The sequence below is a fragment of the Macaca thibetana genome, chromosome 11, assembly GCF_024542745.1.
Source record: "Macaca thibetana thibetana isolate TM-01 chromosome 11, ASM2454274v1, whole genome shotgun sequence".
NCBI lineage: Eukaryota > Metazoa > Chordata > Mammalia > Primates > Cercopithecidae > Macaca > Macaca thibetana.
Window position 1 is genome coordinate 553026 of NC_065588.1, and position 10664 is coordinate 563689.

At 55.6% G+C, this 10664-nt stretch overlaps 1 protein-coding gene across 3 annotated transcripts in view; it reads left to right on the forward strand.

The window, feature by feature from the left end:
* B4GALNT3 (beta-1,4-N-acetyl-galactosaminyltransferase 3) overlaps positions 1-10405 on the forward strand; it is a 108144-nt gene extending 97739 nt beyond the window's left edge. Inside the window, exons 14-20 of one of the 3 annotated variants that reach the window (XM_050747048.1) lie at positions 378-1161; positions 3377-3696; positions 4419-4572; positions 4824-4896; positions 5316-5469; positions 6093-6219; positions 8117-10405. In XM_050747048.1, coding sequence (XP_050603005.1) covers positions 378-1161; positions 3377-3696; positions 4419-4572; positions 4824-4896; positions 5316-5469; positions 6093-6219; positions 8117-8225 — 1721 coding nt within the window. In that variant the 3' untranslated portion in view covers positions 8226-10405. Of the gene's footprint in view, positions 1-374; positions 1162-3376; positions 3697-4418; positions 4573-4823; positions 4897-5315; positions 5470-6092; positions 6220-8116 lie in introns of all 3 variants that reach the window. The other 2 variants (XM_050747051.1, XM_050747050.1) reach the window with 2 other exon arrangements.
* The last annotated feature ends 259 nt before the right edge of the window (positions 10406-10664 follow it).

The following is a 10664-nucleotide window of genomic DNA, read 5'->3' on the forward strand; positions in this document are numbered from 1 at the left end:
TATAGAGAAGCACTGTCTTCTGGGGCCTTTTTTGGGGGATTAGGGCATGGTTGGAACCATCTGTTGGGTCCCTCAGGTGCTGTGCACCTGCCAAGCCTGTGCACCTGCCGAGCACGTGATGCTGTTTATCTCACTCAGTCTTCACACACCCATGGGAGACGCAGTATTATTCCCTTTGTGCAGATGAAGAAACTGGGTTTAGTTGAAGTTGAGTACCTTGCCCAGGGTCACACAGTAAGTGGTAGATTAGAGCCTGGATTCAACCCCAGTCTGGAGCCCCATGGTGCATCACACGTATGATCATCCTCTGTCTTGTATGTCTTGTTTGGAAAGGGTTGGAAACTCCTGACCTGAGGAATGGTTGTTATTAACAGCAGGTCTTGAGGAAAGCCTAGAAGAGGCCCAGTATGGAGAAGCGGCTGAGGAGACCCCTGCCTCCAACGACCAGAATGCCGGGATGCTCGAGGGAAGACGGACACCTGCCTCCACCCCGGAGCAAGATGTCACCGACTACCACCTCCGAAGCCTGCGGAAACTCCTGGCTCAGCCTCGGGACGGCCTGCCGGCCCCCCTCTCCAAACGGAACTCCACAGCGTCCTTCCCAGGGAGGACCAGCGACATTCCAGCGCGGCAGCCAGAGAAGAGGAAGCAGAAACACAGCCTTGAGCCCAGCCGAGACACGTGGCCTCCTGGGCACCCTGCGAAGAACCCGCCTCCGATTCGGGGGCCCCGGCCCAAGCCCGCTGGTGATGGCCCCAGGAAGACTCTGGAGCAGTCTCAGTGGCTGAACCAGGTGGAGTCGTACATCGCGGAGCAGAGATGGGGTGACAGGATACGGTCTCCGGCCCCCGGCAGGGGCTGGCACGGGGAGGAGGAAGTGGTGGCAGCCGCAGGCCCGGAAGGACAAGTAGAGGGAGAGGAAGAGGGGGAAGAAGAGGAAGAGGAAGAGGATATGAGTGAGGTGTTCGAGTACGTACCTGTGTTTGACCCGGTAGTAAACTGGGACCAGACCTTCAGTGCCCGGAATCTTGACTTCCAAGCCCTGAGGACTGACTGGATTGATCTGAACTGTAACACGTCTGGCAACCTGCTGCTTCCGGAGCAGGAAGCTCTTGAGGTCACGCGGGTCTTCTTGAAGAAGCTCAACCAGAGGAGCCGGGGGTAAGGTAAAGGGCTCTCCTGGGGCCAGCTGGCCTGGAAGGCAGGGGCCTAGGGGCGGCTAGAGGGTCCCCCCGCTGCAGAAACAGCTGGAGCTTCACCCCCAACTCAGGTTCCTGGGAAGGACAAGTGCCCGGGGCCCCTGTCCCTGGAGAGGGTCTTGACCAGGCAGGTCTCTGTCCCACCCTTAGGCAAGGGTCTGAAGTCCTGCGTGCCTGGCCCAGGACATGTGTTGAGGACTGCAAGGACTTGGTCGATGAGATCCCCTCCTCCAAGGAAAGAGTTGGCAAATAGACAAACAGGCAACACAAAGACTAAAAAAATGCAAGACCCTGCATGTGGGCTGGAAGGGCTAGGGCATGATGCCTGACTGGAGTTCTTTGTTTTTCATTCCTGCACCCATTCATTCAACCAATCAACATGTTTTACGATAAAATTTATATACCGTTAAAATCACCATTCTAGGACGTACCTTTCAGTGGTTTTAAAAGTGTGTTTACCGTGTTGTGCAGCCGTCACCATTGCCAAATTCCAGAACATTTTCGTCACCTTTGAAAGAAACTAAACAGTGGCTCACGCCTGTAATCCCAGCACTTTGGGAGGCCAAGGCGGGCAGATCACTTGAGGTCAGGAGTTTGAGACCAGCTTGACCAACATAGTGAAACCCCGTCTCTACTAAAAATACAAAAATTAGCCGGGCACGGTGGTACACACCTGTATCCCTAGCTATGTGGGAGGCTGAGGCAGGAGAATCCCTTGAACCCGGGAGGTGGAGGTTGCAGTGAACTGAGATCGCACCATTGCACTCCAGCCTGGGTGACAGAGCAAGACCCTGTCTCAAAAAAAAAAAAAAAAAAAAAAAAAAAAAAAGAAACCGTATATGTTAGCGGTTACTTCCCATTCCTCCTCTTACCCCCAGTAGTATCTGGCAATAACTACTTTCCTTTCTAGCTCTATGGATTTTCCTATTCTGGACATTTTATACAAATAGAACCATATTATATGTGGCCTTTATATTTGGCTTTTTGTGCTTAGCGAAAGTTCACTTAGCAAAAGTTTCCTTCATGTTGTAGAATGTATAGAATGCTTGATTCCTCTGTATTGCTGAGTAATATGCTATTGTGTGGATAGACGACGTTTTGTGTTTCCATCCATCAATTGAAGGACATTTGGGTTGTTTCTACTTTTTGACTATTGCAAATAAAACACTGCAATGAACATTCATGCATAAGCTTTTATGTGAACATACTTTCGGTTATCTTGGGTATATATCTAGGAGCAGAAGTTCTGGGTCATACGGTGACTCTGTTTAGCATGTTGAGGAACTGCCACTCTGCTTTTCGGAACCACTGCATCATTTCACATCAGCAGTGTATGAAGATTCCAGGTTTCCTACGTCCTTATCAACACTTGTTTCTTTTCATTTCATTGGTTTTATTTATTTTTTATTTTTATTTTTATTTATTTATATATTTTTTTGAAATGGAGTCTCTCTCTGCCACCCAGGCTGGAGTGCAGTGGCGCGATCTCAGCTCACTGCAAGCTCCGCCTCCCGGGTTCCCGCCATTCTCCTGCCTCAGCCTCCCGAGTAGCCGGGACTACAGGCGCCGCCACCACGTCCGGCTAGTTTTTTGTATTTTTAGTAGAGACGGGGTTTCACCGTGTTAGCCAGGATGGTCTCGATCTCCTGACCTTGTGATCCGCCCGCCTCGGCCTCCCAAAGTGCTGGGATTACAGGTGTGAGCCACCGCGCCCGGCATCGTGTTTTGTTTTAGATAGCCATCCTGATGAGTGTGAAATGGTATCACCTTGTGGTTTTGATTTTTATTTCTCTACTGACTAATGATTTAGAGCCAACCAATTGACATTTATCTTGTAACTCCTTTTGTCTTATGGAATGTTGATGCGACCATTTTTATGGAGGTTTCTCAAGGAACCTCTTCAGTGTGACCCCTCTTACTCACCTCATGTGCTTAGAATCTGGGAGCTGTGAGAGACCTTCGAGATCATCACAGTTCAGTAGGTACGTTTTTAAAGACCGAGGCAGCGAACCCCAGAGAGACTGCGAATCTCGCCTGAGGCCCTACAGCCAACCAGTGGCAAAGCTGGGACAAAAACCAGGGTCTCCCGACAATTAGTCTTGCAGGCTTCTGACACAATATGCTACCCTCACAGTGTGGAAAGGAGTTACTCAACCTCCCCACGCTTTCTGCCGTAGGAGGTACCAGCTACAGCGTATTGTGAACGTGGAGAAGCGTCAGGACCAGCTACGTGGCGGCCGCTACCTCTTGGAGCTTGAACTGTTGGAACAAGGCCAGCGTGTGGTGCGGATCTCGGAGTATGTGTCTGCGCGAGGCTGGCAGGGCATCAGCCCAGCTGGTGGCGAGGAGGCCGAGGCCCGGAACCTGCAAGGCCTGGTCTGGGACCCACACAGCCGTCGGAGACAGGTCCTGAATACCCGGGCCCAAGAACCCAAGCTGTGCTGGCCCCAGGGTTTCTCCTGGAATCACCGAGCCGTCGTCCACTTCGTTGTGCCTGGTGAGCCTCGCGCCGAGCCTCGGCATTCTCAGGGAAGGGGTCCTAGCACTGTCGGGAGCGCCCACATCTGCTTTCGCTGAGTTGATCCCATAGGCATCATTCTGAGAAAGAGCACCTTATGGTTGAGGAAACTGAGGCTCACAACAGGAAAGTCACTAGTTTAAGGTTATGTGGCTAGGAAATGTTGGCGCTAAAAACAAACCCTGCCTCATAGGCCAGCGCTCGCTCTTTCACACGGGCTTTCAGGGTTGGGGGTGATGACTGGGGTTGCTGGCACGGGGGATGATCGTTGGTCTGGGGAAGTAAGACAGGGAGGTACTTAATGAAGTGATTAGCAGGGTTTTATATGAGAAGGAGGAACACACAACAGGCAGGGGTGTAACAATGGAGATAGCACGATGGGGATAGGACAGGTAACGGTTTCACTAGTAGAACATGGCAGGGCTCCTGATGACGAGCCTCAGCCAAGGCCGCCTCGTGGGCCCCCGTGCCTGGGAGGAGGGTGCGTGGGGAGCAGGATGCAGAGGCCCCCTTAACCGGTGAGCACTCCCTCTGCCTCGTGTGTCTGTGCTGCGTTGCTAATGGTTTTGCAGAGTTGCACTGTCCCCTCAGCCGAGGTCCGACGGGCCCTCCTGACTCACGTGGGAACTGGGAGTGGAGGCCTCAGCCGCTCATCTTTGCCTTGTCTGTGTTTCTCTCTCCTGCCTGACCCCCTGGGGTAGTGAAGAACCAGGCACGCTGGGTACAGCAATTCATCACAGACATGGAAAACCTGTTCCAGGTCACCGGCGACCCACACTTCAACGTCATCGTCACTGACTATAGCAGCGAGGACATGGATGTGGAGACGGCACTGAAGAGGTCCAAGCTGCGGAGGTGAGGGGGACGCCAGCCAGGGGGTGGCTGGGCCGCGTCTGTCCTAAAGTCCTAGGGCTGCTGGGTCCGGGGGAGAGCCAGGAGTCCTGCCCAGCCTTCCTCATTCCTAGCTCTAACTTTTCCCAGAGGGCTCATCTGCCCAGAATCCCTTCTCGGGAGCACACATCATCTCTATTCTGTGCCTGCCAGCTTCCTCCGGGGGACCACCACAGCTAAGTCCTGACACTCAGCCCTCTCTCCCCTTCCTGCAGCTACCAGTACGTGAAGCTAAGTGGAAACTTCGAACGCTCAGCTGGACTTCAGGCTGGCATAGACCTCGTGAAGGTAAAGGGCCCGGATGGGGCTTGCAAGATGGAATTAAAGGCTGGTTAAGAGGTAGAGAGACATTTGGGGTGTATGGGGTGGTGAGCCCCTCAGGGAGCACCGGAGTGAGGACACAGGAGGGCCTCTCTGCTATGCTGCAGGCCAGTGCCGGGGTGGGATCAGCAGAGCACAGTGGAGCATTTGCCCAGTTGTCCAGGGTCCCTGGAGCCCGTAAAGAGTGGGGAGGAGTCAGAATTCGCTCTGATGGTTAAGAACTATGCTCCGATGTTCAGCACTGTGGATCTCTGCCCAGCAGTTGGTTTTGTGGGAGTTTGTGAATCACTTCAATAGGGAAGACTCCGAGGCTTCTCCTAGAGCGTGGCCTGACCTCCTAGCTCTGGTCTGCAGGGTCTGCTGACCCTGCCCACATCTGTCCCCAGGACCCACACAGCATCATCTTCCTCTGTGACCTCCACATCCACTTCCCAGCTGGAGTCATCGATGCCATTCGGAAGCACTGCGTGGAGGGAAAGATGGCCTTTGCCCCCATGGTGATGAGGCTGCATTGTGGGGCCACCCCCCAGTGGCCTGAGGGTGAGCCCTGCTCAGACTGGGGAGGGAGGAAAGACTTGTCCGATCTTGGCTCTTAACTCCAGAGCTGGGAGCAGTCCTATCTATGAGCGTCAGCATCCTCCTCCCCTGCCCCACCCTGCCCTCCTGTGGCCTTCACTCCCCTGGAAAACTCACCAGACAGGGTCCCCTTGGGCTGAGCTGACAGCCACACAGCAGGTGCAGCAGTGCACACCTCCTGCCTCGTCTTCTCCTTCGTTCATTCATCACACATGTACTAAGCACTGCTGTGTGCCAGATGCTGTGCCCTGTGAGGATCCAAAGATGGAAAGGTAGGCTCCCTGCCCGTGGAAAGGGAAATGGGCAGGTAAACGGACACACAGCTGTGTCTTCAGTGGCTGCCACTGTCCGATCCCTTTGTGGGGCCGTCGTCAGCCCGTGGGCACAGCCTGGAATCACTGCTGAGCCCTGAACCTTAGTTAGGGGGCTTTCCTCCAAAACAGGCGAAGTACTTGTTCAGCTAAGACGGTTTTCAGCCTCCCTCGCCCCCAGCCTCTGACTTTCAGAAGACGCTCTAGGCCTGGAAGCCCCTTTCCTTCCTCCTCCTGCCTCTGGCTCATCTCACCCGAAGCTCCTTCTGTCCACAGGCTACTGGGAGGTGAATGGGTTCGGGCTGCTTGGCATCTACAAGTCTGACCTGGACAGGATTGGGGGCATGAACACCAAGGAGTTCCGAGACCGCTGGGGCGGGGAAGACTGGGAGCTGCTGGACAGGTGACTGGGAAGAGGAGGGCATCCACGAGGCCTGGGAATTCTGTCCCTTCAGGTGCTCTAGGCAGGCAGCCAGGCTACAGCAGCCTGGCCGTCCCCCTCGGCTGCGGAGTCCCAGTGTGTGGTAAAGAGCAGTGAACTCGGAGGACGCCCTCAAATCGCTGGCCTCGCTGGGACTCAGTTTCTCTATTAGAGGGGTGTGATTCGCCCTCTGTCTGTGTCACAGGGTTGGTGTGAAAGTTAACATGCCCGGTACACTGTGTCGCAGGTATATGGAGTGTAGACGTAAACCGTCATGTTCTCAGCACCAGGCAGGGCACTGTGGGAGAGACTGCGTCCTCCCCGGCCCGAGGGGGGTGCACCTGCCTCAGCTGCCGAGCGGGGAGCCCAGAGTTGTGGGATAAGCAGACCTGGCAAAGGTCAGGAAAGACCTTGGGGCCAGCAGAAGAGACAGTGGAGACCACTAAAGGGCAAGAGGATATCCAGGAGGTGCCGAGTCATGAGACACCAAGGGACCTGGGGGTTTGGAGCAGGAGGAAAGGGTCCATGAGATGAAAAGCCTCAGAGGAGAACAGAGTACAAGCTGCTGCCTTGGCAGGTGGACAAGGAGAGCAAGATTGGGCGGGGACACCGGGCCATGGGTGGTGAGGAGGCGGAGGCCATTCTGTGTGAGGTTCCTTTTTCAAGAAATGTGCTGCCAAGAGAAGGGGCAGAGAGAGGATGCCACCTTGAGGTCTGAGCCTTTGAGGAGGGAGTAAAGGAGAAGGGAGGGTACCCTTCAGAAGGCTCTAAGTGCTGGAACAGCGTCTACAGGAGGTGGACAGGGCGAGGTCAGGAGCACTAGGGGCAGAACCTTGACACGAAGGCGCTCACTTCTTCTCAAGAGGCAGGACAAAATGCATCCACCAGGTACCAGGTCCCTACACTTGGCAGGCCATCCACATCCGTTACCTTGTTTATTTCTCCCCAGATCTCAGTGAGGTGGGCATCATGATCTCCGTTTTCCAGATGACAAGACTGAGTCTTGAAGAGAAGCTGATAACTTGCCCCAAATCTCACTCACTAAAGTGTTCGAGGCTTGAAAACTAGGTCTATTGTTTTTTTCCCGTTGAGGGAAGAAAGAAAAGGAGGGTGACAAACTAAGATAATTTGAGGTGAAAAGGGGGAAGTTAAAGGAACTTAGATAACTGGGATCTCATAAAAAGGGTCTTAGATCAAAGGAGCCCCCAAGGCAGCTGGAAGCCTTGATTTGGGAAGCCAGGCCCAGCAGTCACCTCCACCTTGATGTTTGTGCTGGGCTTTTGCTGCGATGCACGGCTCCCGTACAGCCCTGAACCTCCTGCCTGTTTGGAGGCTCAGGAATCCAGGTCGGCCACTCTCGGCCCTGCCAGAAGTGCAGGCCTCCCTGTGGGAGGAACACCGTGCAGGCCGCGCATGCAGAAGAGGCATGGGGAGGGCCTGGGCGATGTCCCGGTGCAGCCCTGCCTCCCTCCGTCTGCGACGTGTCCCCTGGAGGCGCCAGTTGTGGGGCACTCAGAGTGTGCCAGGAGCTGTGCTGAGCCCTCAGCATCCATCCTTCTCGTCTTCACCATCTCTGATGTGTATATAGTATGTCCACTGTAACGATAGAATTCTCTATCACACGTTATCCTCTCATTACACGTATGTGATAATCATCCTCCTCCCGGAGATGAGCAGACAGGCTCTGAAAGAAGGCATGACTTACCCAGCCATGCAGCTGGATCCAAACCCAGGCCACCTGGCTTCAAAGCCCACACCCTTCCACTGCACCTGCCTTCCCTGCCCCGTGGGGAGCGAGCAAAGGGTCTGTGGTAGAGGTGGAGGGGCCCCCCGGTGCCTCCTGTGCTTCTGTTGGCTCATCCGGCTCCTCCTCCTCCAGGATCCTCCAAGCCGGCCTGGAAGTGGAGCGTCTCTCCCTCAGGAATTTCTTCCATCACTTCCATTCCAAGCGAGGCATGTGGAGCCGCCGCCAGATGAAGATGCTGTAGCCGGAGGGTGTCTGCTGGGCCCAGCACTCCCTGCTCCTGGATTGGCAGCAGCTCCCCAGGGCCCTGCTGCTGTTCGGGGATGGGGAGTGGGGCGACGGCTGGTCCCCAAGAGGCCTCGAAGCTGACAGCCCACTCCACCTGGAGCTGTCCCCTCACAGAGGCAGGTTCCAGGGCTCCTGTCTCTGCTTCCTGGGCCTTCAGGAGGGAGGAATTTGAGAGAGAGGCCAGGAGGGGCCACCTGCTCAGTTGAGAATGAGGACGGCTCCTGAGAAGGACCGGTCAGGAAGGAGAGATCTGGCTGAGTGACACCATCCTTATCCATGAAGGTGCACGCCCGTATCCACCAAGCGCTCCTCACACCAAGCGCTCCTCACACCAAGCGCTCCTCACACCAAGCGCTCCTCACACCAAGCGCTCCTCACACCAAGCGCTGACCACCAGACACTCTTCTAGTGGACGTATTTTATTGGGGGGCGGGGATTTTTAAAACAAAATCAAAACTGCTGTCCAGAGCGGGGGTGAGGCTGCCACTGAGGGACTGTCCCCACATGCAGACCTCCCACCCACTCCTAAGTCCCTTGGGCATTGTCCCTGGCTGCGGGGCTGGTCCCACATGGGGCAGTTCTCTGCTCCACCCTGGGCTCGTGCCTTCCAGAGACACACATCTCCCAGTAGCCACCAAACAGCTGGCCACTGATTAGGGCATTAACCTTCTCCGGATGGCTCACTTCAGACCAGAAGCACAGAACGGGCTGTTTCTGGCGCTTGGGCATTGGGAGGTGGGGAGCTGGTGGGCAATGGGCTTGCCATTCCCTGGCACTGGACATTCAGGCCTGCAGAACAGGCAGGTGACGAAGGCAGGGGAGAGACGCCCTTTCTCCTCCCGGCCTGCCTGTGGGTGAGGCCTCCAGAGAGGACGTGGAGACGAGGTAAAGAGGATGGGGACATAATCTGTCAATTTCCTTAGACCAGAAGCGGGTGGGGGCTGGACAGAAAGGGATGAAAAGGGAAGTGGAAGCCATGAGCCTCACAGTCCAGCTCCGCTGCAGACCTGCCCTTCTGCAGGGAGAGCCCTGGCCCCCCGGCCTTGCGTGGAAGAAGAGGAAAGGGTGTATGGGGGTGAAACCCTGGAGCAGGGACCAGGGTGCAGGATGAGAAGGGCACAGGCTGAGAAGGGCGCAGGATGAGAAGGGTGCAGGATGAGAAGGGTGCAGGATGAGAGGTTTGGGGAGGTGAGGACACTGCCCTGAGATATCCCCTGGAAGCAGGGAGAGGAGTGGGGGCAGGAGGAACTGAAGGGTGGGGCGGTTTCAGGGAAAATAGCCCTTGGCCTTTTTAGCCGATGCCACCCTTTCTGTCACCTGGTGACCTTGTACTTCTCTTGCACTAATAACCCCCGGTGCTTTTGTGGCTGGGGGTTTTCCTGTTGCTGCTGCTGCCTCCGCCACTGCTGTGAATTTGTCCATGGTGCATCGGACGCTGGATCTTGAACTCCAGAGTCTGTTTAGGGAGGTGAGCACAGGGCTTGGGGAGGGGTGGCGGGGCCCAGACCACCAGGCCACGGAGCCCCCGCTCCAGGCTGTGGCAGTTCAAACCACAGCACTGGAGCTGCAGGGTCTGCCCAGCGGGCTCTGCATTCCCCGAGAGCTCGAGTCTGGCAATGGGAGAATGGAGCCCGTGGAGAACCCTTTGGGGATCGGGGAGAATCCCTGCCTCCTTTAAGGAATCATGAAGGACCAAGACTTTTGAGTTACAGGTTGTGGCTTAGGAAGGCCATACCTGCTCCCTGGGCTGTGGCGTTTTCTGTGCCCTGCTGAGGCCGACTGGCTGCTGGAGAAGGATCACGGGGCATAGGCTAGGGCTGCAGTTGGCCAGTGGGGCTGCCAGTTTCTTTCTGGGACCACTCTTGTCCTCGGGCATTGCACTGGAAGGCTGGAACCAGCCCAAACTGCCCGCCTGCTTCACTTCCAACGGCCAGGAGCCAGCCCAGCCTACTACCCTGCCCTCCACCCCTGCACCCTGGGCCAGTGCCTTGCATTTGATGTTTGTTACCTCCACACCATCTGCCTTAAGAGGAAGGGCCGGGCAAGGCCCCTACTTTCTAGAGAAATGTCTTGGGTAGGGGAGGGTGTGGGATGGTGGGAGGGGAAGCATTAAATACAGCAACTTCTTAGAAAAAACATAAGTGCTTGTCTTTTCCTGTTGCTCTTCACGGATGTAAAGGATTGGGCTGAGGGGCCCAGGTGAGTGTGCCAAGGACCCTCCTACACCACCCTCCACCCTTACAACAAGTGTGGTGCCTGCCGTGTGGGGACGGCCTTCTCTGCACTGTGGTTTACTCAGGAAGAAGACATTGTTCCTGTCTGAGCAGCCCACCGTGTAACAGACTAGGCGTTTTCTGTTCGGAAGATTGACGGAGGCTGGTGGTTTTAGCTGAGA